Genomic DNA, 27,775 nt, shown 5'->3' on the forward strand with positions numbered 1-27,775 from the left:
TATAATAAAAATAAACAATAAATGCACTGGTTTGATATATTTAATATGTTCAAAACAATTTTGAAAAAAATCGCCTTTTTCGTAACGTTGAAGCGAACGTGTTCTAACGTGACTTCATACTGAGTCGTGTACGCAATAAACTCGGAGCGTAAAGTGTAGAAAAAAGATGACATACGTTGCGTGGTCTCGTCATGTCTCGATTCCACCGGTGATCAAAACCGGGCCAGTCTGCATGAGTGGATAGTGGCGCGGGTGTGGGAGAAAGATTCCTGTGGGCTCCACCCAGCTGTTCGGGATCGGCTCTGTTCCGGGAAATGTTCGAGTGCAACGCGGAGTCTCGCGGGGCCCAAGACCCACTCTGAAGTCACTATTCTTTTCCTCGACACAGACGACGGTTTTCGCGTTTTGAACTCTCCGTGGGACCCTAACACTCGGTACGTCGTGCTTCGTGTGTGTGTTCGGTTTTTCTTAAAACGTCGTGTATCGTTTTCCAAACTGACAGTGGTTGTTTAGAGCTCAGTGCGTAGTTTGTATCACCCCCCCCCCCATATATTATTTTATTTTTTTGTCCGAGCCTCACGGATAGTTTTGTGAGTGGATTTTTCCTTCTGATTAAATGTATAGAATTTTAGTAGCAGCTCCAGCGTGCTCAGATTCAAAGTTATACCAACACCGGGCGGGCCAAGTGGGGTGGGAGTGTTACATAAGATGTGTATACGAGAATTTTAAATAATTTTTAAAAAGTAGAGGTTTTGAGAAAACTCAAATTTGTACATTAGATGTGTGTTTTAAGGTATAGAAAATAGATCTTTGTTGTTTTTGCAACTCTACCAATGGCGGAGGGGGGTACACTCGCATGCTCATAAGGCTCAAGGCTCAAATGTGAGCATTTCCAACCCCTCCGATTATCTGTTGGGGTGTGTTTATGGAAAGAGGAATTGAATATACATAGCGGCTTGACAAAGTAATGTGTAAATGTTTCTTAAATAAATAAAATATTGGACTGACTTACCTTTGGCTACACAGATTGATTAGCATGTCATGTATATGCGTGTATGTATACAAGAGTGTCCACAATAGTCTTACAGTCCTCGTCATCAAAGTCAAATTTAAAGTGCTGCTCATGGCAAATGGACTTCAAGTGTTGTCATTTAATGTACATTAAAGACTATCTGTTATGGGACTTGACAACCACTAAAAAATAAAGTTTATTCGTTCAGGCTGTTGTTCAATGCCAAATTGACATGGAAACAATATACGTATGTCCACTAGCTAAATGCTATCATTCAGTAAAAGACAGACACTGTCATAAAAACTAGCACAGAAAATGTGCTAAATTCCAAACCTTTAAACTAATGTCCCCATTGTGGCACGATTAAAGGCTTTCTAATTTTGAAAACGCAGTATCTGTATCTCGTATTTATATATCGAAAACACCATTTCCAACAACAAAAAATGATTTAGATTGTTTTCACAACATGCCACCTGGTATGTCACCTAACCTGAGCTGTAGATTCATGCCGGCGAGGCCAGAAATGTACAAACAAGATCAATGAATCTGGTGACGGTGTTCTGAGGTAAACATTTAACCGACTCAATGTCACAGGACTTGGATTTGATGATGAAAATATGCAAATGTTTAACCATTTAGACAGACCAGCCGCTTGAATGTTCTGCCTCTGAGACACAGGCATGGCGAGTCTTCTTCAAAGAAGCGGCATTCTGTTTGGCTTCTTTTGGAAAGCTCTCGCTTAGATACGAGGAAGCCCTTTTTCCACTGGAGAGTGTTGTTGCTTGTTAATAGGGATGTGACGTCATGGCAATCCAAGGTGGGGCCGCCTCTTGAATTCCTTTACTGTGGATTTCCCTAAAAGTGGCACGCAGGGATGTTTTTTTCCCCCATGAGTATTCCTGAACAAATTTAGACAGTTAGGCAGTTATAAAATTTGCTGAGTGTCTGGTATCATAACTGTAGGTTTGTAACAAACCAATCTGTGTCAAAATCGGTAAAGAATTTGACGGTGGTGGAAGTCCAAGAAGAGGAAGGAGGTAACAAGTATATCTAAACTTTTTTTTTGCGATATGAAAACAAACCTGAAATGTGTGTTTTCTCTTCCACTGGCACATCGGGATGCATGTAAAAATGTTTAGACATTCTGAAGGGGATCTTCCATCAGTTTTGTTTTCTCTTGAGCCTGCCATGACGCACATTTCAATTGGCGAGCAAACCTTTGGAATAGCCACTTGAACCAAATCCATCTACTTTCACTTTAAAGACGTTGGAGTTACTGTTGTCTTCTCCCAACAGGCAACATGTCCAGATCAGACTACCCCCCAGGGTACAATGACCTCCACGGGCCACCGTATGCACCCCAGGGCGGCAATTACCCAGCACCCCCTGCGTATGGCTTCCCGGCCTTTGGCGGACCTCAGCCAGGCCAGCCTCCCGCACCGTACCCCAGTGGTCCAAACGCACCTCTTTACCCGGGTCAGGCAGGCTATGGTCCCGGTATGTACCCGGGTCAGCCGGCCGGACCCCCCGGAGCCGGCTACCCCAATCAGCCCCCGATGCCTCCAATGGTCCCGCGGACCATCCCTGCGGATGTGATTAACTCTGGTAAGACAATAGTTTTTCATCTGTGAAAACAACAAACGCATTTGAAGGTGAAAGCTGTGCCATGGCAGTGGCAGTAATTTTCCATTGACTTCAATCCATGTCGCTCAGTGTGCGGCTAACTGAAGAAGGTTGTGCCCCACTCTCCTTAACTCCAGTCACAACTTCACATCTTGCCATCACAAATGAGTAAAGTTGAGAGAAGTCAAGAAAAAAAAGTGCTTTCACATTATAATAATGAAAATAATACATTTACAGTAAAGTCTCGTTATATCGATATTCAAGGGAGTCCGAAAAAATATCGATATAACGGGGACTATCGATATATCCGATCCTGCGCCGAACTGCATTAAACAAAAGCCGCCAAAAGAGGGCAGCCAAGCGCCATATAAGAAACGGAGATGGCCATTAGCTCCCTTTTTTTTGGGTGAGAGATGTTCCCACAATGTTGCCTCAAAATGGCACATATAATTCTTTAATGATTGTAAACATGTATGCTTTAATCTTCAGAACTACAGTGTATTTGAAACATATTCATAACTGGATGTGTAACAAGAAAGCATATTATCCGAATCTGAAGCCATTGTTTGGATTCACAAGCAATGCAAGACGTCTTGGCGTGAAGTCATTTTTATTTGCATTTGAATAAAAAGTGACATCGGCTGTCCTTTAATACACAGTATGGAATGTTAATAATTTTTAAAATCATCGCGCTTCAGCAGACAAAACAAGAAACATTGTTGCAAAAAACGATTGCATTCATATACAGTACAGTGGGCATGTACATAACACAACAGGGAAACTGCAACGCTTACATCTTACTGTATTATGTATACAATTTAAAAAAGTCATCAATCTTCACTTCACTTCATCTTCACTTCCATCTCGTCTGCTACACACGAGCTAGCGTCTGAAAATGAAAATGGCTCTGCTACACGGGTGCTGGGCACGTAACCAAGTCACCTGACCAAGTCGACCAATGGCGCGACTGATGGCGTGACACGTAACCAAGACACGTGACCAAGTTGACCAATGGCGCGACCGATGGCGTGTCACGTGACAAAGTCACACGGCCAAGTCGACCAATAGCGCGACCGATGGCGGCTCATGTGACCAAGTCGACCAATGGCGCGACCGATGGCGGCTCACGTAACAAGACACGTGACCAAGTTGACCAATGGCGCGACGGATATATCGGTATAAACAACAAAAATGGCCGGCGGGGGATGAAAAGGAGCACCGTAATAACCGGATTATCTTAATAACCGGGTATCGTACTAAACGGTACTAATTATACATAAAAAGACTAGAAATGTGCAAGGGAAATGAAAATAGTATCGTAATAAGCGGTACTATCGATATAACCGATATCGATATAACGAGACTTTACTGTAATTTCCGAGCGCTTTTCATAACTCTCAAGGACACTTTACAGTCACGGGATAGGAACTTTTTTTTTTTTTTGTGCGGGTCAGCAGCGGCAGCCATTCGCACCAACGTTCACTCTACCCGGATGTACCACATCAGCAAAGTTATGAAAGGAAAGAAAGAAGTAGAAAAGGGCAGCCACTCTCGCAGAAACAAAATAACAAATAATATGACAACACAAAAACAGCATTCTTCAGCACTTGCCACATGGTGTTTTTTTAAAGGCACACCCCAACTGCTTTTCTTCTGGTCTTAAACCAAAATCTGATTTTTTTTGGTGTACGATACCAGCAAGGAATAGAAGATCTGGGATGTTTTTCCTTTTTATAGGAAGTTACTGTAATTTATCAGACAGACACCCCTCACCTTGCGAACCAGATTTGTTCCGAGCGGTCTTTCCTAAGGTGAATTTATTCGTAAGTTGTTTCAGTGCTATATTTTTTATGAAATGTATGTTTAAGTCAAACACTGAACGGTGAAGTATAAAACACTGACGCTCTAACAGTCGTCAAATAAATTCACGTCTACTGTCGTACGACGACATATATCTTTGGGTCCACAGTAAGCTATTACAGAAGCTGCTGGCAGATAATTACTAAATTATTTGCCAGCAGCCATTACATTTTGTTATGCATTGCATCCTCCTGGAGCGTTAACTGGGAAGAGGGAATGCCTCCCCGCCCACATACTCTACGCAGCCAATCGTAAGCGCGACCATGGCGGATTGGGGCCTTAACTCGTTTGTAACTTCAGCATAGCCGAGCGCTGATTGGTCAGCCTTGTTGTCCGTCGCGTAAACATCCAGCTCTTCTAAACTCTAATGTGTCTGTGTGCGTGCGTGTGAAGCACAGTACGCAGCCAATCGCAAGCGAGCTCGTCTGGCAAAAGGCAATACAAAATCTAACTTACAGCATCTCTGTCTGAACATTTTTCGATGTACCCGCAAAAATGGTCGTATGTACCATTGGTCATAACTTGAATGTTCGTAAGTCGAGGAGCGTCTGTATATGGTAGGGAAAAAAAAAACAAATTCAGTGGTTTAAACTGGGTGCTTTCTGTTTGCACCACCCACATCTATTTGAGCAGAGCAAACAACCCGAAATAATCAGCTTAGCATGGAAACCTGCACTGAAATGCATGTTGGTTACCTTTGGCGGTGACAGAAATTCACATCTGAGAACAAACCCGCCCAAAGCGGCGATATCATGGCGTAACGGTGACTGTAACTTACAGCAGTGTCTGAAACTCATGACAAAAAGTTAACGGACACTTGGGAAGACAACTCTGAAAAGTTGCCTGCCCGGCCATAAAGTTGCCTGCACCATTTTTCACAACTTGAAACACAATAAGATGACTAATCGCAAAAAAAAACATTTCTGCAAAGTATTAAGTATTACAGTAAAGTCTCGTTATATCGATAGTACTGCTTATTACGATACTATTTCTATGAACGTGAGGGGTAAATTTACATGCCGCAGGATCGGATATATCGATAGTCCGGTTATATCGATATTTTTTCAGATTCTCAAGAATATCGATACAACGAGACTTTACTGTATTATGTTTTGTAGCGTCATAATTTTTTTTAGCTTCTTTTGAATCTTTCTTCTGGGGCTGAGGTTCTGTGCGTCTATTTTGGAAAATGACATGCAAATGCACGACCGTATAATGCGCGGGAAAGACAAAGGCACGAAACAGGCTTCTGATTGGCTGCCATGCTGAGTATGCAAATTGCCAAACGAACTGAAATTCAGAAATTTCCAAACTGAATGAAGATTTCTAAATCGGAATAATTTATTCTCATTTCAAAATCTTCGTTCAAACGTTTGCTTTATTAAATAAAGCAAACGTTTGATTCCATTTTTTTTTTTTTTTTTTCTTTGTCTTGAAGTCAAGTTGTCCGCCACCCGGGCGGAAACGTTTTCTAAGTTGTACGCCCGACGGAAAAGTTGCATGCCCCGGGCGTCCGGGCAGACGGTATTTCAGACATTGCTAACAGTCGTAATTTACGGCCAAAGCAGATCAACACTGGAGATCCACATGTTGAAAAAGGAAATATGATTTTCCACAATGCATGCGTCAGTCGCAGATTAGCGCCATTGCTCACATTTCCGCTGTTCGTTTTCACGACAGATGACGATTTTGCCGCCAGGGGCAGCGACTGGGACAGTATGAGCATTCGGCACGCCTTCATCAGAAAGGTAAAAGCTAAAACTACACTATGTGGAACCCCCTCCTGACCCCCATTCCACGGCCACGTGCGCATTTTTGTGATACAAAATATCTTTTTTCGTTCAGGTCTATTTGATTCTGGCCTCACAGCTCCTCGTCACCACAGCAATTGTGGCCGTTTTTACCTTTGTGTGAGTATCCACATCTACTTTTTTACCTTTAAAGGACAACCGACACCATTTTTTGTTTCCTAACTGACATCAGAAAAACGTTTTACAGCATCTAAAATACCCAAAACATGCAGTATAATATTTTTAGTCAAATGCAAAACATCAATAAAAATGACTTAGTGTCCAAAATCTGCCACAAATCAGCTCGAAACTGGGGATTTTCAGAAAGTCCCACCCCCAGTTTGTGACGTCACGCCAAGTCATCTTGCCTTTCTCAAGAAACAAAACAATGGGCTCACGGAGTTCAGATTCAGAGAAGATGCTGTTTTGTTACTCATCCAGTTATGAATATGATTCAAATAGTTCTGAATAGGAACTAAGAGGGAATTTGTGTCAGCAAATATCAAATAATAGTCTTGGTGCAACACACAACGATTCACCATCGCATTATTTATGTGTTTTCCTTCTAATTTCGCCATCAACACGGATCAACACGAAGTTTTCAGACTAAACAAAGTACCCAAAATGCATTGTGTGTCGCTTTCTCGGTCAGGGGTGTTCCAGACGTGACGTGATGTCAGGAATCGTCACCAACTCGTAAACAAGACTTCCTTCATATTCAGTGCGATTCTTAAAACGTAAAATATAGCTACATGCGGTGGAGTCTTTGTAAAATGCGCTCAGTAGAAGTCATTTGAAGTGATTTTACAAATTATGGACACAACTTGTCCGGAGGCGTCGGTTGTCCTTTAACTCATTCACTCACTGCCAGAAGTGCAAAAATGTGTCAATTTGCCAGTGTTTTTGTCACTGTCACTTGAATTCCAGGACCTACAGAATATTGTGTTTTAGAACACAAACATTCATTGCAGTGTAAGAAACCTTAGACTCTCTTCTTTCATCAGAAAAAGGGTTAATTCCTAAATTATATGGGTCTGGAGTTATCTGAGCTTGAAATAAGGGCGGCGATCCAAAATACAATGCAATACATACATATTGGTTGATATAGCGCTTTAACAACAGTTGACGCTGGAACAAAGCGCAAACATGGAAAAAAGGGAACTTCTGCCCCTTTGTGGAAAAGAAAAAAAACATTGCCAGATGCCATGGCCAGCGCTTTATCGGCACCCAAACAAGAACAAAATAAAACCCGAACAAATATGGGAATGGCGCTCTACGTCATATTTTCAATTTGTGAATGGCAGTGAATGAGTTAATGTTCTGTCGTATCCTTGACTGTGTTCGTCATGTTTTCTGTTTCTCACAGCGAACCGGTCCGATATTTTGTCCAGCGGAACCCGGCTATTTACTGGGCATCGTAGTGAGTTGCATCGCCATTTTCAGAGTGCGTGAATAGGAATCTTTCATGCTTGATTTTTTTTTTTACATTTTGTATTTTTTGCAGCGCTGTATATTTCATTACCCACATAGTGTTGGTCTGCTGCAATGGCCCCCGGTGAGTTTGCCTTCCACCGCTTTTAAAATAAGGTTGACAGAAATAACGGCGATGAACCCCCGTGACCTTGTATAACCTCTACCATTTCCTCAGGAGGAAGCATCCATGGAATTTGATCTTGCTTTCCATCTTTGTAAGTTGAATAACGCAAATCTTGTTTCCCCCTTCATGCAAATGACAAACTGAATAAAGCATAGCAGTCTCGGGGAAAGTTTCCATTTGGGTGGCGTCTCCGCATTAAGAGGAGGATTGAGTCAGCCGACTTTGGCACGAGGCCCTCGGTGACACACACTTTCTTTATGGTTGTGTTTGGTCGTTGGTTCGCTGTGATGTTATAGTTTGAGGTTGTCGTTAAATGCAGGCGAGTTGTGGACATTGATCGGGTGTTTTTTTTGTTTTACTTAAAAATGGCTGTGACATTGCTTATTTGGAAGACATCCAGAACCTAGAATGTTGTTTAAATACAAGTGTTGTTGAACCAGGAAGTGATTGTGCACTTGATGAAAGTCCGTTGCATTCTCCACACAGAAGCCATCCACAGCGGAGTGTGTTTCAACGATAGCAGAAGTTATATTTTTGGTTGTGGTCTTTGAAAAGTTCCGTGTACCAGATGACAATGCGACAGTGCAGTTGTCTTTTGTTCTGAGGACTCCAAAAAATGGCTCAATCGTTTGCCTATCAACTTTATTTCATAATATAGTTGGTTTTGTCTGACTTTAAAACATCAACAAAACCGTACAATATTGGGTGTTGGCCTTTAGAACACAGAACCAAAAAATGTGAACGTTCACGATGCGATTGTTTGCCACTTTGCTCCCATTCCCAGCTAAAAGAGATGTTTTTGTTTTTATCCTAACGCAGACGCTGGCGCTCTCTTACATGACTGGTTCCATATCCAGGTTTGAAAAAAAAAAAACATGAAAAAGTCCAATTTGATCAAGGCGACAAACCATTTTTGCGTCTATAACCGTATGTTCATTTGTGCTTTTAGTTACTATGATACAAAGGCAGTGTTTCTCGCTTTGGCTATCACTGTTGTCGTCTGCATCGCTGTCACGGTCTTCTGCTTCCAGACCAAGGTACCCGTATGTCTGTGTGCACGTGAATGTGTGTTTACGTGCATTTGTGTAAGCAGCAGAGCTCACCAGTATTACAATGTTTTCAGCATCTCGGCTGTTCTGAAAAAAATGACCGTAAGGCATTTTTAACCCCAAAAAATGACCATATATAGTCAGGCGTTTTAGCCGGAAAAAAAAAACCGCCATGTCTAGTGAGGCGTTTTTAAGCCGAAGAAAATGATAATGTATAGTAAGGCGTTTTTAGCCGAAAATACGACCTTGTATGAAAATTCGTTTTTAGCACACACAAAAAACATATACAGAAAGGCATTTTTAGCTGAAAAACACTGCCATGTGTAGGAAGGCGTGTTTTAGCCAAAAAAGTGATCATGTATAGTAAAGCATTTTTAGGTGAAAAAGAACGACCATGTATAGTAAAGCGGTTTTAGCTGGAAAAAATGACCATGTATATAGTAAAGCATTTTTAGGTGAAAAAAAACGACCATGTATAGTAAAGCGGGTTTAGCTGGAAAAAATGACCATGTATATATATATACTAAGGCATTTTTAGACCGAAAAAACAACCATGTACAGGAAGGCGTTTTTAGCCGAAAAAAACAGCCAGGTCTAGAAAGGCGTTTTTAAGCCGATAAAAATGACAATGTATAGTAAGCCGTTTTTAGCCGAAAATACGACCTTGTATAAAAACCACACAAGCTTTGTATAAAAAGCACACACAAAAAACATAGACAAAGGCATTTTAGCTGAAAAAAACAACCATGTATAGTAAGGTGTTTTTAGCTCGAAAAAAAAACGTCCATGTATACTAAGGCGTTTTTCGCCCAAAAAAACGACCATGTATAGTGAGGCGTTTTTATTCCCCCAAAAAACGACCATGTATAGTAGGGCGTTTTTAGCCGAAAAAAAAACGACCATATATATAGTAAGTCGATGAAAAGTCGATGAAAAGGTTTCTTACAGCCGTCATCTGTACTTCTTTGAAAGTGTCGGACGTTTCGCTTCTTATCCAAGAAACGTCGTCAGCAAACTAAAGTCTTACTGGTAGTTTCGGCCCTATATATATATATATATATCCCTACTGTCCAGACATGGCGGTGCCGGACTCTGCTATGATAGGTCCCTGCTCTCAGATTGGGGGGAGCAGAGGACTACTCCCTGCCGCTCCATTGATTGTTGCTATAGTTCTGACTAACGACTGGCCTGATTGCCCCACTTCCACCTGTATCACCTCATCAGTATTACTAATCCTATTTTGCCTAAGTAGGCTGTTGTACGAACGATTCAAATTGAAAAAAAAAACGACCATGTATATAGGCATTTTTAGCCTGAAAAAAAACCACCATGTATCGTAAGGCATTTTGTGCTGAAAAACCCGACCACGTATAGTAAGGCGTTTTAAGGCCGAAAAAAATGACCATGTATATTTTGTATAGGAAGGCATTTTTTGCCCAAAAAAATCACCATGTCTCATAAGGTGTTATTAGCTTGAAAAAAACAACCATGTATAGTAAGGCATTTTTTGCCAAAAAAAAACAACCATGTATAGTAAGGCATTTTTAGCCTGAAAAAAACCACCATGTATAGTAAGGCGTTTTTGCCGAAAAAAGCCTTACCGTCCATGTATATTTATGTGCCTTTTCAGCAACTCATGTATTTTGTTTTTCTACTTTCATTCCTTTCATCATTTTGCTGCTGTGAAATGTAAATTTCTCCACTGCGAGCCTAATAAAGGCAAATCCAATTGTAAGACGTTTTTAGCTGAAAAAAAACGACAATTTTTAGACGTGGCAGCTCAGTCTCGTGTACATTTGTTTTTGCAGGTGGACTTCACCAAATGCCGTGGCCTCTTCTGCATACTCGGCATTGTTGTCTTCGTGACGGGCATCATCACCGTCATCGTGCTCTCTTTCAAATATGTAAGCTTCAATTTCTCAGCTCCTAAGAAATTCTGACTTCCACGTTGGCGTCATTTGAATGACCCTTTTTGCTTTGGTAGATCTACTGGCTTCACATGCTTTACGCCGCTATTGGAGCCATAGCTTTCACTCTGGTAAGTATTCATCTTTGTAACACCCGCCATCCCAAAAATAAACCACCCGTGTCAATTTCGCAATGTTTCCTTTGCTTCGTAGTTCCTGGCATACGACACGCAGCTCCTCATCGGAAACAGGAAGTACTCCATCAGCCCAGAGGAATATGTGTTCGCCGCACTGAACATCTACGTCGACATCATCCAAATCTTCCTCTTCCTACTCCAAATTATCGGTTCGAGCAAATAAGTCACGTCAACGTCGTTGCGGCAATACCACCTCATGCTGGTGAAAGCCTTTCGCTTTTGTTTCCACGTCTCGAATGTAAATCTAATCAATCATGCTGCACTCAACAAATATTACTTAAGGGCTGAATTTGAGCTTTCGAGACTTTGCAAGACATTCCGATGCACTCACATCGTCATATATTTCTACATCTATTTAAAAAACAAAAAACAGAACAAAAAAGATATTCTAGTGTGATTTTTTTTGCCATTTTTACTGGCTCGAAGTAAACAACTGTATTTCTATTTACATTGAAAAATTTGACCTGTGCTTGAGGGTCGGTGGAATACAAGAACCGTTACTGTGTATGTACATGTATTAATTACTACTGTACATTTTTTTCATAGCGTGTCTTTGCTCGTCTCTTCTGTGGCTTGTTGCAAACACTTTTCCACTTTTCAGCAAGTCACACCTTCGCATGGGCCTGCGGGGGTCACCGAAATGGACCACCGAAGTTGACCTTTCTAAAAATAGCTCACCGAGGTGACACATAATTGTAGAGTATGATGGCTCCCAAACTGATTATCCTTTAAAAGTAGTTCAGATCTCCTAAAAAGATCCCTATGATGTGGATTATAAATGTATTGTTTGGCTTTTCATGTATAATAAATAATTTTATTTGAGGGCTTTGTGTTTTTGCACTGATAAAACAAAAACATTTCATACAATTGCTTTAAACGAGCAAATTAGTCCAAAAGTTTCCTCCCAGTGAAGAATCCCCTGAGGGGGTCCAGGTCTGGAAAATCATTCTTAGTCCAACGGTTTTATTGATCAACTTTAACAGTCTCTGTATGATGGTGGTAGCGACTTCCTTCATAGTCGCCATCATTGGACCGTTGCATCCTTTGTCGAACTTTTAGTTGCTTGAGACGGTTTTTGTCCACTTGCCTTTTGGCCAGCAGGAAGCCGATTATTCCAGCTGGGAGGCCGATCATCCTAAAAGGCAGAGAGAAAATGCACATTGTCATAAAGACAAAAGTCAGTCCACATTACACTTGAAAATGTGTGACTAAACATGGTTGTTTTTTTTTCGTCAAAAAAACACCTTACTATAGATGGTAGTTTTTTTCCAGGCTAAAAACGCCTTACTATATACATGGTGTTTTTTTTCGCCCAAAAAACGCCTTACTATACATTGTTGTGTTTTTTTTCAGGCTAAAAACACATTACTATACATGGTTGTTTTTTTTGGCTAAAAACGCCTAAAAATAAATACATGGTTGTTTTTTTACGGATAAAAACGCCTTACTATACATGCTTGTTCTTTTGGGCTAAAAACGTCTTACGATACATGGTCATTTGTTTTCATCACAAAATGCCTTACTATATACCACAGGTGTTAAAGTCAAGGCCCGGCGGCCAAATCCGGCCCACCTCATCATTTTTTCGGCCCGTGAAAGCCAATCAAACTTGTGAAATTCCATGATGCTTGCTAAAATCCGAGCCAAAATTTCATATTTTTGGATGTAAATCACAATAACAGTCATTATTCTTGACTTCAGATTTGAAAACGTTATTAATTTTTTGTGCGCTCTATATGTTATATGTGGAGGGGATTAAATAAAACACGTTACTCTATACATATTCATAATCACTTTTTTTCTTCTTCTAAAAACGGCTACACATGGTCGTGTTTGTCAAGCTAAAAATGCCTTACGTGGTTTTTTTTTCGGCAAAAAAACTGTTGACTATACATGGTCGTTTTTTTTTTCAGCACAAAATGCCTTACTATACATGGTCATCTTCTTCAGGCTAAAAACACCTTACTATACATAGTCGTTTTTTTAGAGCTGAAAACGGCTTACTGTATATGGTTGTCTTTTTTCAGGCTAAAAACGCTTTAATATACATGGTCGTTTTTTAGGGCCAAAAATGCCTTACTTTAACATGGTGTTTTTTTGCCGAGCTAAAAACAGCTTACTAAACATGGTAGTTTTGGGGCCTAAAAACGCCTTACTATACAGGGTCATTTTTTGGGGCTAACAGCGCCTTACTGTACATGGTCAGTTTTTTTCTTGCACTAAAAACGGCTTATTATATACAGTACATGGTAATTTTTTTCAGCTAAAATTGCCTCACTATACATGGCAGCATTTTGGTTACTCCATCACCAAGACCAAAAACTCACCAGGCATACCCAACCTTCATCATTGGATTCTTGGCCTTTTTGAGGGGAATATACTCGGGACGCTCCCTTTCCCTCTCTCTTCATCATACCCTGCGTAACCCTTTTGGCTCCTCTGCGGCTCCGTGGGGCGACTGCAAAGTGATGAGGTCTGCAGCTTTAAACACCGACCAAGCTTCGGCGAAAGTCTTGTCACCAACCACTGACCACCAGGAATGAGGGCAGCACCTGGCCAAGCACAAATTAGATGGACGTGTCCTTCGTTTTCAGCCTTGACGATATACATGAGCTTTCAAGGTCAGTTCTGCAATACAACTGACCCTTTAGAACAACAAATAGTTATGTGACCTGGTATGACTGACTTTCAGATCTTAATTTTTCTGGCACCAAAACCACTTATAATTTGTCATTTGTACTAACACGTACAGAATCAGATTTATTGACCAAGTATGCAAGAAAAGCATGGTTTGAGTTATGCCAATCGGCACCATTCTCTTCATTCTTTGAGTCAGAGGGTGGGAAAAATCACTACATGAAACATACATTAAAAACAGTACAACATTTCTCAAGACTTAACATGAATATCGTGAAGACTTTAACAGTGGATATAAAGTCTATACACCAATGTCAGGTTTCTGAGATGTGAACAAAATGAGACTAAGATTAATCATTGCATTTCTGTACAAGACAAATTGGAAAAATCTATTTGTTGGTGCGTGGTAGGTTCATTAACAACAAAAGTTGTGTTAAAATAAGATAACATTAGATAAGGACACCTTTATTTGTCCCACAATGGAGACATTTGCGAGCTACAGCAGCAAAATTGAACAAAGAGGCTTAGAAATAGAAAAAAAAAGAGTGTGTGGAGTTATATAATTACACGTTCTCAATAATCAAGAATATCACACCTAAACGCGTCAATAAAGTGTTTTTTACTGTTGACACCTGAAAGCAGCGAATGTACCTTTACATGCTGTGCCAGCGACACAAGTCCCGTACGCCGCCATGTTCGTCGCGTCTGGTTGTGCACATGCGCATTAGCTGCTAGTTGTATTTTTTTAACCCGATCGGCATAGATCTATGCTGCCGCCCAGTGGACAATGTATGTCATGGCACCCGTTCGCTCAAACGCCCCAAAACCTTTTTTGAGCATTTAAATTTTAAAACATTAACATCAAGTGTATTGTTAGGTTCGAATATTACAAGCTAATATTATCGTTAACAGTTACCTTTAATCTTTTAACAATTTTGAACGGAATTAAATATTTACCTTATTGCGCAACGTTTTAACCTAACAATTGGCACGTTTGTTGTGAGAGGGATGACCAAAAAGCCGGCAAATTACTCACAGATAATTTATTCCTAACAATTTGATCTAATGCAGAATTCTAGGTCTCAGCTCCCTGACACAGAAAATATTAGTGCGCCGCCAAATCAGCAAGGGACAAAAGACGAAGACTTAGACCGAGCAGCCCAGATTTAAAGGCGTACCACATGCATATTCAAATTTGGACCATACAAAGAAATGAAGTTCCCCATTTGGTCCTTCCTGGGATCTGATTCACGTCTCTGTTCCCAAAGTATTTCCCGACCTCCAGGCGGGGTGGAAGGTAAATCAAAATTTGTGTCCTGCCGAGTCAGTGTTTGGTCAGTTCCTTTCATCAACGTTGTCCAGCATTTGGCCATGTTGCCATTTCCCGCTTTGTGTCTGCCAGCCGGCTCCCCTTAGATCTCCTGGCACCTAAAACAAGTCTTCAACCAAACACAACCACATTGTTCTGTTATCTATTACAAGCAAAGCAATATTTATACTGATTTAATTTAAAACATATTCTTATTTTACAGACAGTGTATTGTCTGTGTTCAAATACCTGACATGTTTCGGCGTCTATTTCTGTGTCCATGACACTGTCGAAGGCGGAAGTAGACGCCGAAACATGTCAGGTATTTGAACACCTACTATATACTGTCTGTAAGTAAAGAATCTGTTTTAAATTAGATATCAAGTAGACAAGATGAACTTAATACAACTAATATTTATAGATCAAACTTACTGCAGCAATGTTTAATATGGCTAAATGAATGTATCTATTTCCTTCAGTATGTAACAATTTCTACAATTTTATTCAGTCACCATTTAAAATTGCAAAATGTCACATAAACAATACAACTTTTTAACTATTTATTTTGAAATTAAAAGCGAGTTACCTTCCTCAAACAATTTTGTTTAATGAAGCTGAATATGTTCATGATTTAAGGTGAGAAATTGTTTAATGGATGCAAGGACAATTATTTCTGTTGTGCTTCTTGTATGAGTGTCAGGGTTGAGTCTCGACCCTGACACTATTTGTTTAAGTTCCTAAGCAACTTGCGTGCTGAAATAATGCCGCTGCTAACCCGCAGAAAAAAATATCCTGTGACTGTAGAGTGTCCTTGAGTTTTGAAAGGCGCTAATAAATGAAATGTATTTTATTATTATTATTTCAACATTGCGGGAGTCAAAATTGTCTCTATGTGAAGTTTAGTTTGAAATACATCTGCATACATAAATCAGAGCGCTTCAGATGTGGTTCATCTTAACAGGCGTCCAAATGATAATAAGCATTACCATAATCAGACAGAAAATTCTATACAGTAAGTGAAGGCCATTATTCTTTTATTTACTTCACCCACATTGTATTCTAGCAGCACAAGTGAAAATACTAGTTACTAAAAAATAATAGCACATGAAAATAATTATATCAGTGAGAACATGATGCATAATGCAGTACAGGTGTCTTGGATGAACAGCATATTTACATCAAATGTGACAAATAAACCTTTTTTTCATGAAGAGCACAATCAAATCTTCGTACAAAGGTTCTGTGGTCTGACATATGAGCCTATATTAAACACTCGGGTTACAAACTATGTATTATTGTAACTTTTCTGCCGGAAACGAAGCTCCAGGAAGTCAAAGAGGAGTTCAGTCTTCAAGAATGTAGTTGGGATTGACAACCAGAACCACCTCTTCTTCTGCGCTTGCGGGCTCTGAGCCCTTCAGGCCGGACTGAGACAGCTCAATGAGGATGTGATCCTGTGGAAATCAAAAACACGCTGGATGAAGAGATGGAGACGGACCAGCCAGTCAGAAATTTCCCCCCGTACGGCGGCTCAACTCACAAAATGCACCAGCCTGTGGATGACCTTCTCGATTAGGCCCTTCTTGTTGATGAGCTCCTCCTCCGAGTCGATCTCGGACTCAATCTCCTTCAAGTACCAATTGACCACAGCGTTTTTCTTCAGTTCCTCCTCTTCCTCGGCTACAGACAAGATCACGCGAAGCAAAATTGATTGTTGAGCTCGCCCCCATGTCGAATCTTTGCCACCACTTGAACGCATTGAAATTTGGGGTGAGGAGCAAGATACCTTCTTCTGATCTGCGTAGATGCAGGACCAGCAAATTGGAGATGCGCTGGTACTCGGCAAAAGACAGACGCAGGGACGCTTTGGGCTGACTGGCGGCTTCGGCGTGGCCGTTCACGCCGTTGACGAGACCGTCGGCGTGATTGTCGACGTGACCGTTTATTCCGTTGACCTCGCCATTCACGCCGTTCGGGATGTTTCCTGCATTGGATGTGATTCAAATAAAGGTTTCTGTTATAAACAACACCGTGGGGGAATCCAATCTGCTGATTTAATATTACCGTATTTTCTGGGTAATAAGGCACACCTGAAAGCCTTGATTTTCTTCAAAAGATGACCCTGCGCCTTATATGTGAAGTCATATACAGGTCTCGCAACTACTGTCAGAAGCCACTGACTCCATTTCCCTCCGTAGAAGAAGCAGTGCGTAACCCCAGCCTCTACTGTAGCGCCTTAGTATGTGGTGTGCCTTATAGTTGGAAAACATTTTTATATATTTATATATCATATTTGGGAAACTTTTTTTCATTTGTTGAAGGAGCGCCTTATAGTCCAGTATGCCTTATATATGAAAAAAGTTTGAAAGGGCACCATTCATTGGGGGTGCGCCTTATGCTCTGGAAAATACGATAAAATCCAAGACGGCGGGAATCGAGAGCAAACAAAGAATGGATTCCATGATCAAGGTCACTCCAATGATATCCGATACGAGAACTTGACACTTGTACTCGATTTTCAATATGATGGGAGAGCAAAGTACCGTATTACTCCGTGTATAAGGCGCACCCAAAAGCTTTCACTTTCTTCAAAAGATGACCCTGAGCATGATAATAATAATCTCATACTTTGCAAAGTGGGATTTTTTTCTACAATTTGGCCACCATTTTCCGTTTTTGATTAGAATGAATAGAAATGGAAAATTTTCTGTATTTTGCATTTCGTGTCTTAAGAAAAAAAAAGGTTATTTCTGAAAAATGTATGGCCAAAATATTCCATGAAAATCTCTGAGGAACATAAACGTTTGAAAGAAGGAAGATCGGTACTTTCGGAAAATTATATTTATTATGGTATTGTGATCAACTCTGATCAATATTATGGAATATTTTTGAGCCCATAAAAATGGAGAAAATATCACACATTATAATATTCTGCAATTTCCATTTTTGTGTCTGACATTAAAAAAAAGTAAAATGATGGTGAAATTGGACTGTTTTGTTGACATTCCCTTTCACGCAGCTAACGGGTGCATAAGGTAACACCAGCCTCTTCATTGATAGTACGCTTTATAATCCAGTGCGCCTTACATATGGAAAAAGTTTGAAAATACACCATTCTTTGGGCGGGGCGCCATATGACCCAGAAAATACGGTAATTCTCCACGAATGGCGTCCGTCCGTACCTTCCCCCGGAAGCTCCTCCTCTTCCTGTTGGTCATCTTGCTCCAGGTTGATGTCGGGCGTTTCCACTCGGATAATGGACTTATTCAAAAGACGGAAGGCTTCCTTCACGTGTTTGGGCTGCACCTGAATTTGTGATTGTCATACTTTCAAGCGAAACCGCGTCTGGGTTTGGTTACTTTCTTTTGGGACGCACCTCATCGCAGCAGTGCATCCTGGCCATGCCCTCCGAAAGTCGGATCATGCTCTCCAACTGCCGCACGGTTATCCTCCAGGCCGACTTGGTGACGCCGCCCGAGCCGTCGCGCTGCCGTAGCCGCTTGTACTGCTCGACGATGAACTCCTGGGATTCGCCGGAAATCTGTCCAGAGGGACATTTGCTCATAAAAAAAACCTCCGCTCGCTCGGCAAACTGCGCCATTCGGGCGACGCACTTTGGGTTTGAACTGCCTGGCAAACAGCAGGTATCTCCGGATTTCATCCAACGAGTACAGCCGGTCCACCGATTCCTCCACTCGCGAGTGAAGATCGACGATGCGGCGGGCGATGGCGTAATCCGTCACCTGCAAAGGGACACAGAGACATTTCCAATTCACCGGGACGTCGCGGGAAGGTCAGAAGGTCAATCCGGGCAAGAAAGTCAACCACAGCGACCTCATTGCAGTCGTCCACCAGAACGAAGAAGAGGTCGAAGCGGCTCATGATGGGGGCGGTCAGGTTGACGTTCTGCTTCAGACTTTTGCTGCGGTCGTAGCGTCCGTTGACGGGGTTGGCGGCAGCGAGGATGGATGTGCGAGCGTTCAGCGTGGCCTGGAAGACCAAATCGGAATGCCAACATCCATTTTTTTGTCAGTTTACAAACGGCGCCCAATAAGCTCAATGGCGTGAGAGTACACACTCAGTGTCTGCCGCGCTTTAGCTTGCAAACGGGTGGAAAATTTCCAGTGAATTTCCAAAACAAGTGAAGACAGACGGCAAGGAGTTGGGAAACTTGCCAAGGAAATCAAAGAAAATCTATAACATTTTGAATGGTTCACAATTTAAAATCTATAAAGAACTTAAAATAACAGGGATATGAATTACTGTCAGACCGTTTGACTGTTTACCACACAGGTGCCAAAGTCGTGGCCCAGACACCAGATCCGGCCCGCCACATCATTTTATGCGGTTCACAAAAGAAAACCATGTCGATTTCCATGATTCTTGCTTCAAAATAACTTTACGCCAATTGAAACATTCATTGGAGAAACAACAAACAAAGAGTTCACTGAACTAGTAATCCGCACAAAAAAAATTATGTGCACGGGTAATAATTCACTGTGATGAGTAAGCATTTTTCATCCCTTTATAAAAACAACTAATTGGTCTTTTTTGCAATTTTTTTCGGGTGGAGAGGGGGAGTCAATGTTTAAAAAAATCTAATGAAATAAAAATAAAAAAACATAAAATAAAAATATCAACAAATTAAATTACAAATAAAAGAAAAATAAAAGACAATAAAAATACACCTAAAATATAAATGAAACAAAATTACAACAAAATAAATGACAGAAAAAGACAATGCAAATAAAAATTTAAATTAAATACTATTAAATAAAAATAAAAAGTAGCTGATTTTAAAAGAGCCAATATTGGAACAATTAGATAATTAGCATTCGTATCCTTTACCCAAATTAAATTTATCATCATATTTTCAAATCCTGCTTTGACTTCCGGACGCTCTCACCTTGACTCCCGCCTTGGTGATGCTGATGGTCTGTTGCTCCATCGCCTCATGAATGGCCACTTGATCTTTGAGGTCCATCTTGTCAAACTCATCAATGCAGCAAACGCCCTTCAAAATTAATAAAATAAAGGTGAGGTAGTATTTACATTCAGGAAGACTGCCGTATTTTCCAGCGTATAAGGCCTATAAGGCGCAGGGTCAACTTTTGAAGAAAAAGAAGGCTTTTGGTCGTCTTACGGTTGTGAAAATACGATACAGATCTGTCATCTTCTCTTCAAACAACCTGACATAATCAATTATCATGTCAAACACTGCAGTGTAAGATCACAGAGAAAATCCCGTACGTTCTCAGATACACACAAGAAGGCGAAATCCAGCATTGTGATGTCGGAGACAAGAAATAGTGCCGCAAAGTGAGAAACTCACGTTGTCAGCCAGCATCAACGCTCCGGCCTCAATGACAAACTCGTGGGATTCTTCATCTCGGACGACGGCGGCAGTCAGACCTGCAGCCGTGCTTGCTTTGCCGCTGGTGTACACGGCTCGTGGGCTGAACTCTTCCACGTGCCTAGAAACACACAAATGCAAGCGTGTCATCTCTGCCGGACATGTCCGAAGTCTGGTCCGGGGGCCAAATGCAGCCTGTGGTCAATTTTCATAAAATCAATAACGCCTGGCCTGCATGTAGAATTAATACATTGGGCAGTAGCGCTGTTACCTGCGTGTGCCAACTGCTGCCCTCTAGAGGCTCAGTTAGGAACAACACATTAGTATATGAGTCATTAAAGAAGAACGACACCATTTTTTGTTTCCTAACTGACGTCAGAAAAACGTTTTATAGCATCTAAAATACCCAAAACACGCAGTATGATATTTTTAGTCAAATGCAAAACGCCAATAAAAAACAACGGACAAGTTGCATCCATAATTTGTGAAACCACTTCAAGTGAATTCAATTCAATTTCAATTGTCAATTCAATTTTGATACGCATGAATCAAGCGTACCAAAATACAAGCTTAACATAGTTGAAATTAAAATAAAAAAGCAAACATAATGGCTCACTGAAATGTATTGAAATTAACAACCAATCCTAAATGTATTTGGGAATTGAAAATATGACATAGAGCGCCATTCCCGAATTTGTTGTGGTTTTGGTTTTTCTTACGGGGGTGCCAATAAAGTGCTGGCCAGATCTCTGGCAATGTTTTTTCCTTTCTGCGAGGGGGCAGCATTTCCATTTTTTCCATGTTAGCGCTTTGTTCCAGCTTCAGCTATTGCTAAAGCGTTAGAAAAAGTAAATCAATATGTATTGCGGTTTATTTTGTATAGCCGCCCCTATTTCAAGCTCATACAACTCCAGACCCATATAATTAAGGAATTAACATTTTTTTTCTGATGAAAGAAGAGCGTCCAAGGTTTATTATGTGGCATTGAATATTTATGAAGTCCTCAAACTCAATATTCTGTGGGTCCTGGAATTTGAGTGAAAATAACAAAAAACGCTGGCACTGGAGTGAGTGGGCTGGAATGGGCTGCTGCTATATGTAAAGAATGTCGGTCAAGGTTGCCCCCCTCCTACATTTTCAAGACACCAAATCTGGGCCCCCTTTGCAAAAAGTTTGGACACCTCTAGTATGGGCCATTGATAGGTGGCTTTAAGAGGCAGGGCTAGACGTGGATATTAGTGAGTAAACAAGTGTACTAGAAAACGCTATTTTAAAAATATTCGAAACCGGGAGATTGTAGATTTGTGCAAAATTTGTTTGTGCACCTACTTGAGAAACTGGCTCTTAGCAGTACTGGGGTCGCCCACAATACAGACGTTGACGTCTCCTCTCAGTGAGGTTCCTTCCATGGTGGTCTTGGGAACGCCTCCAAAGAGCATGAGAAGGATGCCGCGCTTCACTTCGTCATTCCCTGCGCGATCACAGTCACATTTAAACGACGTGTTTTTAACAAATCATTGTCGGTTCGTTCGGGTAAGGACTGCTGGCGGCGCCCACCGTGAATGGTGGGGAAAAGGCTGGTGCACAGGTTATGGTACAGGTTCTTGTCTTGACTCATCTCAAACACCTTCTCCCACTCTCGCTCGGTCATCTGGCTTTTGATGCTCTCTGCCGTTTGCTCCTCCTCCCGCAGCTCTGTGCCACCAAACTGTAAAACGGAAACGCCATCTTTACAATCCGGCACTCACTCAAAACATCAACAAAGTCAAGGTACCGCTGCACAAGTCAATAAAGCCCAAATGTGTGTCACTTGTTGTAACTGGCGGGTATCTTGTCATTGGTTGCCACGACAACAAAAATATAATTTATTTAGACTTGTTGTTCTGTAAAAGTGTTTAATGTTTCTATGCGAAACTTTATGTGAGTGTTTTTCTAAAAATCGTCTTCGATACTTTATTCATAATGTTTGTCATTGTCACTTCCGTTTCCGTGTCACGTGTTTTAGATAAAAGCGAGTACGCCGAGACAGACGGAACGAAAGTCTCGAGAGAGCAGACACAAGCAGAGTAACGAAAGTCTCAAGTCTACGTCAACGTTTATCTACTTTCGGTCAATAAGGTGCACACGGTACATTATTAATTTCCTTATTGACTGAATGTTTTGTCGAACTTATTGTAATGTTGTTGTTTCAATGTGCTTTATAGTTTTCACTGTGTTCAAGTGTTTCACAATAAACGTTGTGACATCAGTACGAAGCGTCAACCTTGATCGGGGTAGATACACTTGTGTTTGCCGGGAATATTGTTGATGTCCATTAATACATGTAAAATAAAATTTAAAAAGTGTACCAAGAATTTGGGCCGTTTTCAAGCCTTACCCGAGGGTTGGTGGCCGTGACGTTACAGGCCAAGAAGGCCAATCTGTAGGATAACTCCCGAACTCCCAAAGCTTTCAATCCCCTCAGACCTTCTGACTCGGAGCGCTGAGGTCCACCCACCCTTGTACTGGTCTCAGCTCGCAGACCTTAGGAAGGGGATACACGCAATTAGATGATTCACAGAATAATAATGATAATACATTTGATTTCTAAGCGCATTTCTAAACTATCAATGACACTTTACAGTCAATAAAACTGTTGTTGTTAAAGCGCTATATAAAGCAATATGTATTGTACTGTATTGTTTTGTATTGTCTTGTATCAAACAATTTGAGACGGACAATTTGAAAGCATACCCGGAGTGCTGAGCTGTGAAACATCCGGCACCACAATAAGCGTGCCGATGAAGTCACATCGATCACCGGCTTGAGCGGTCTCCACCGCCTCCGCTCTCAAAACGATCTCCAAGGAACGTGGGATCGAACCACGCGGCAGTTCCGCCTGGGTTTCCTGGATTCGCACCTGAAAATACCCAAAGACATCATCAAATAACTTGGTGATATTTCAAACGCCCCACGTGAACTCAAAGTTACCTTCTGGAAGTCAATAAACTTGGATTTGTGCGTGTCGAGGTGGAAACGCGAACGATTGTTGCAGGCTGGGTTACGGCAGATGGTGGGCGGCGAGTATTTGAACTGCTGGGGGACGTCTTTGATGACTGCCTGACAGTCCATGCACAGGAAGGTGCCGCTGACCTGAAACCAGCAAGATGGTCACCACCAGAAACAAAAACAGCTCATAACTACGCGAGTGGATGACTAACCAGTTCAGGGTGGACGGGGTGTGTCCTCACAACCTGACCGCTGATCCTCACCAGGGTGCCGATGCGCATGGATGACAGCTCACGAATTCTGACATCCACAGCAACATTGATCATTTAAAGGACAACCGACACCATTTTTTTGTTTCCTAACTGACATCAGAATTTTTTTTATAGCATCTAAAATACCCAAAACACACAGGCTGATATTTTTAGTCAAATGCAAAACACCAATAAAAAGTGTGCTAAAACTGCAAAAAATTGAGCTGCGAATTGGGCATTTTCAGAAAGTTCCGCCCCTTTGTTCGTGACGTCACGCCAAGACGTCTTGCATTGCTCGAGAATCAAAAAAATGGCTTCAGATTCGGAGAAGATGCTTTCTTGTTACACATCCAGTTATGAATATGATTCAAATAGTTCTGAAGAGGAACGCATAAATCTTTGCAATCGATTAAAGAAGTACTTGTGTATCAATTCGAGCCGTCAGGACTGCAATGTAGCGTCCCAGAAAATGCACAAAATGGCGCCCAAACTCCGTTGGAAATGGGCTGATTTGTCTGCTGGGAATTTGTGTCAACTAGTATCAAATAGTAGTCGTGGTGCAACACACAACGATTCACCATCGCGTTATTTATGTGTTTTCCTTGTAATTTCGCCATCAACACGAAGTTTTCATACCAAACAAAGTACCCAAAATGCATTATGTGTCGCTTTCTCGGTCAGTGACGATACCTACCTTGACGTCACGATAGGTATCGTCACCAACTCAAAAACAAAACTTCCTGAATATTCAGTGCGAGCCTTAAAACGTAAAATATAGCTATATTCGGTGGAATCTTTGTACAATACACTCAGTAGAAGTCATTTGAAGTGATTTTACAAATTATGGACACAACTTGTCCGGGGGCGTCGGTTGTCCTTTAATCTTACAATGAAAGGACGGTTAAAAAAACAATCAACAACAGGAAAAGAATAATAACTTCTACAGCCGTCAATGGCGCTGAATGAATTATTAAAAACAACGATGGGAGGTAACTGGGACATTTATTGGTCTATTCATGAACATTTGGAATGTGCATCTATTCTGCTATAATGGTTCTGGAACATCTCTGGAATCTCATCTGAGTTTGGTATCACTTTCTTATATCAGACTACTGTGAATGGATCTTACTTGTGTCTAGTTGGCAGATCTTCAAGTGCCACGTAGAACTCTTTTGTGAGAGGAACGTTACCATGATCCCTCGCAAAGTTGCGGACGGCCCGACAGAGGAAGGGGTACACTCTAAAATCAGGAAACACTCAAAATTACTGACACATAGGCATACAGTTTTTTATGGGGGTTTAATCATGATTTTAACTTGGGCTTCTCACAAGAGAAGTCAAAAAAAAAATATTAATGTGCCAAATGGTGCTGCGTGTGTATGCAAATAGGTTGAAGTGTGTTTCTTGTAGTAGGGTTTACAACATGTATGTGATTCTGCCCTCCTCAAGTACACTTTGAGTTATTTATTGGCACCGCAGTTGGACTGAATTGTAAAACTAATAAATGAAACATATTGCACTGTATATTTACAACACATTTTAAAAACATCTCCGGTGATAATTCTACTGGCTAGCAGTTCATGTAAAATCCTATAGTATAGCATAAAACCAATTAGTTTCTATTTGCATGAGTGATACACGTTCGAATAACGAATATGCTAAACCACAGGTGTCAAAGTGAAGGCCCGGGAGCCCAAATGTGGCCCGCCACAAGTGTCCCACAAAAACAAATCCAAGATGACAAATTCCAAATGCTATATTACCTGTAATATTCCTCTTGGATGGTGGTTGCCAGCTCCTGATTGAAGACCTCTAAATCAACGAAGCTAACTAGCAGTGTGTTCCTCTCAGGTCGGATCAGTTCCTCTGCCTCACGGACATACTTCACTTCGCCATCCGCAGTCTGGAACCTGTACACGTCGTCATCATCATCATCATTATTTTATTGGATTAGCCTTTAGTAGTCTCGTAGTGGATACATTTACATTTCACACCAGCAAAGTTATGAAAGGAAGAAGAAAAGAAAGGAAGTAATCATAATATTATTATTATAAATTGCATTAGTGGAGAATAGTGAAGTACAAATACTGTACGAGAAAAGAATTCTTCCGCCAAGAGGCTCGTTACTTTTTCTAGTATCTTCCACTCCATTTTTTTACTGTTAGTTCAGTAATACGTCAATAGAACTGTTTTACCAGTGTGTTAAACAAGTATCTGCACGTCAGAAGCTGAATACTTTTGCTTAATACTTGAATGCATTATTAAAGCGAACGGCCCATTCGAGAAAAAAAAATGCGCAGGAGAGCGTTTTGCTAGACTTACTCCTCTAAAAAAGCTTGGAATAACTTCTGGCACTTGTCTGCCAAATCGTCTTTCACCATCTCCCCGACATTCTCTGCGGTCGTTGTGGCAACATCCATGCTGACGTGATCCAAATCGAGTGGATAAAACTCGAAATACGAAACAATACAAACTGCAGTACCGAACAACGAGGTCCGCCGAGCTGGGCAGTTTCCCGCGGAAAGCTACACCACGTGATGTTTGGCGCGCCACTTTCACCCAATCAGAATTAGAATGTAAATATAGCAGCGTTTCTAACCAATCAAAAGTTGCTCTGAAAACCAGGAAGTCACGTATCCTTCTGAGTCCAAGACGTAGACGTAGAGGGAAAGATAATTTCGGCCAAATACTTTGGCTCGCGTGTTATTTTCTACATTCTTTCTCCATTTACAGTGCATGCAACATCATTGTTTCATCGCTGTTATTTTATGGCAAATACAGTTGAAAATACCACGGTAATAAGTTATCAGAACTTTAGTTTCACATGTGTCCACGAGAGGGCAGTAAAACCCCCAATATTACCAAACGTTGGAAGATTGATGATGAAAAGTAATAACCTGCATTTACAACCTAAATCCTCAAATTTGTTTTGAAGTGGAGGAGGCAATTTACTTTTCATATCGAGTGAGTTCGATTCCAAGAGTCCCCTCCCCCATTAATACATAAATTAGTATTTTAAAAAATGCCTTTTATATTTGCTTTGACATTTGACTCGGCATGATTCAGACTTGATCTTAGTTTTACTTTCCCTGGCGCTTTCTACTATCTTTGTGACTAGTTTATTTCCTGTATATGGTAGTTGTCCATGTTAAGCGCTTCGTTACAGCTATATAAATCAATATATATTGTATTGCTTTTATGGGGGGTTACTTTACTTATATTTACTAATATTTGAATTTGTTTGATTATTTAAATAACAAAGTGAAATAACAATGTATGGAATGTATTGAAGAAAAAAAAAATTGAGAAAAGGGCAAATGCGTTTTCATAGCACAATTGATGTATGGCTAGCTGATGAGCTAGCTAGCAATCTGTCTTGTTTTTTTTTAGTCTCTTGCAGAACGTGATCAGCTAAACCAATAAATGTTTTCAGAAAATACAAATGAAATATGGGCGGTGTTGAAAGAAATCACTGTAGTGTTCAGAAAGTGACGATGTATTCCTTCTTTCCACACTGACAGCCCTCTTGTACCCCCAAGGATAGCCAATTCCCCACAGTGACTTGAATCCCTTCCGCTTCCAAATCAATTGTCCTCAAATATCCCCAACAAAGGTGATACTTCCAACACAACGGCTTTTAGCCGACTCCGTGTTTACATTGCAAAACTCCACAATGAGCACAGGAACACAAGATCCCTGCAAATGAAATCAGACTGAGGCAGGGTTCAACCTCAGCACCATCTGCGAGATGAAACACTTTATTATTTCATTCCCTTCTCCCGCGGTTGCCATATGCCTGCCGGCTTTCCATCTTCACAAGGCTGCCATTCCGAACGCTGTCAGGAGGCAATTGGTTTCACCTGTCACATAGTATTAATCCGCAAGGAACAAAGCAGGAAGTTGTTGCGCGCCATTTGAACGAAACCCCGTCACTTGATTTCTCCTTCCGTCTTGACCTCTGCTTTTCCCACGATTGTTCAGTCGCAGGAAACTCAAGACAAACCGTGTCTGACTCGGAGAGAACCTGACCACCTGTCGCCAAACACTTGAGACAAAACAGGCGCGGCGGGGGTGCGTACATGCCCAGTAAGCGCATCCGCATCCTAAAAGTCAGCATTAAAAGCATTCAATTTTTTTTATCCTGAGAGCAGTGCAATTGTTCAGATGCTCTCGGTAGCGAAACCGCGACTCGTTGTGCTCAG

The 27,775-nt window shown here is 41.1% G+C and overlaps 3 protein-coding genes across 3 annotated transcripts; 1 reads left to right on the forward strand and 2 right to left on the reverse strand.

The window, feature by feature from the left end:
- Positions 1 to 279: 279 nt before the first annotated feature.
- Positions 280 to 11,857, forward strand: tmbim1a (transmembrane BAX inhibitor motif containing 1a). Its single transcript, XM_089007962.1, has 12 exons — positions 280 to 434; positions 2,309 to 2,617; positions 6,176 to 6,243; positions 6,341 to 6,405; positions 7,652 to 7,705; positions 7,790 to 7,840; positions 7,934 to 7,973; positions 8,702 to 8,739; positions 8,832 to 8,919; positions 10,740 to 10,835; positions 10,916 to 10,969; positions 11,052 to 11,857. The coding sequence occupies exons 2-12, from the start codon at positions 2,314 to 2,316 to the stop codon at positions 11,196 to 11,198; spliced, it is 1,005 nt and encodes a 334-aa protein (XP_088864088.1). The 5' UTR covers positions 280 to 434; positions 2,309 to 2,313; the 3' UTR covers positions 11,199 to 11,857.
- A 134-nt stretch (positions 11,858 to 11,991) lies between these two features.
- LOC148891589 (uncharacterized) lies at positions 11,992 to 15,115 on the reverse strand. The gene is given in 4 exon segments (XM_089007963.1): positions 11,992 to 12,170; positions 13,363 to 13,439; positions 13,442 to 13,587; positions 14,324 to 15,115. Coding segments are annotated over 4 exon segments (438 nt in total). The 5' UTR covers positions 14,367 to 15,115; the 3' UTR covers positions 11,992 to 11,998.
- An 883-nt stretch (positions 15,116 to 15,998) lies between these two features.
- On the reverse strand, positions 15,999 to 26,084 carry mcm6 (minichromosome maintenance complex component 6). Its single transcript, XM_089008976.1, has 18 exons — positions 25,896 to 26,084; positions 25,337 to 25,483; positions 24,703 to 24,813; positions 23,535 to 23,622; positions 23,305 to 23,466; positions 23,068 to 23,233; positions 22,712 to 22,857; positions 21,892 to 22,042; positions 21,664 to 21,805; positions 20,314 to 20,455; positions 19,888 to 19,995; positions 18,816 to 18,971; positions 18,596 to 18,724; positions 18,358 to 18,522; positions 18,164 to 18,287; positions 16,768 to 16,965; positions 16,522 to 16,661; positions 15,999 to 16,435 (listed from the first exon to the last, which is right to left on the reverse strand). The coding sequence occupies exons 1-18, from the start codon at positions 25,991 to 25,993 to the stop codon at positions 16,325 to 16,327; spliced, it is 2,484 nt and encodes an 827-aa protein (XP_088865102.1). The 5' UTR covers positions 25,994 to 26,084; the 3' UTR covers positions 15,999 to 16,324.
- Between the last annotated feature and the right edge of the window lie 1,691 nt (positions 26,085 to 27,775).

Source organism: Hippocampus bargibanti, linkage group LG11 (assembly GCF_051943395.1).
Source record: "Hippocampus bargibanti isolate YZ-2025 linkage group LG11, ASM5194339v1, whole genome shotgun sequence".
NCBI classification, from domain to species: Eukaryota; Metazoa; Chordata; class Actinopteri; order Syngnathiformes; family Syngnathidae; genus Hippocampus; species Hippocampus bargibanti.

Bases quoted from the DNA above. Each gene is read 5' to 3' on its own strand.
- mcm6 (XM_089008976.1), bottom strand. From the start codon at position 25,993: ATGGATGTTGCCACAACGACCGCAGAGAATGTCGGGGAGATGGTGAAA. The intron at 25,484-25,895 runs GTAAGTCTAGCA...CGACGTGTACAG, and splicing joins TTCCAAGCTTTTTTAGAGGA to GTTCCAGACTGCGGATGGCG. The intron at 18,725-18,815 runs GTCGCTGTGGTT...GTCCCTTTGCAG, and splicing joins TGGTGGACGACTGCAATGAG to GTGACGGATTACGCCATCGC.
- tmbim1a (XM_089007962.1), top strand. From the start codon at position 2,314: ATGTCCAGATCAGACTACCCCCCAGGGTACAATGACCTCCACGGGCCA. The intron at 6,406-7,651 runs GTGAGTATCCAC...TGTTTCTCACAG, and splicing joins GTGGCCGTTTTTACCTTTGT to CGAACCGGTCCGATATTTTG. The intron at 7,706-7,789 runs GTGAGTTGCATC...TATTTTTTGCAG, and splicing joins GCTATTTACTGGGCATCGTA to CGCTGTATATTTCATTACCC.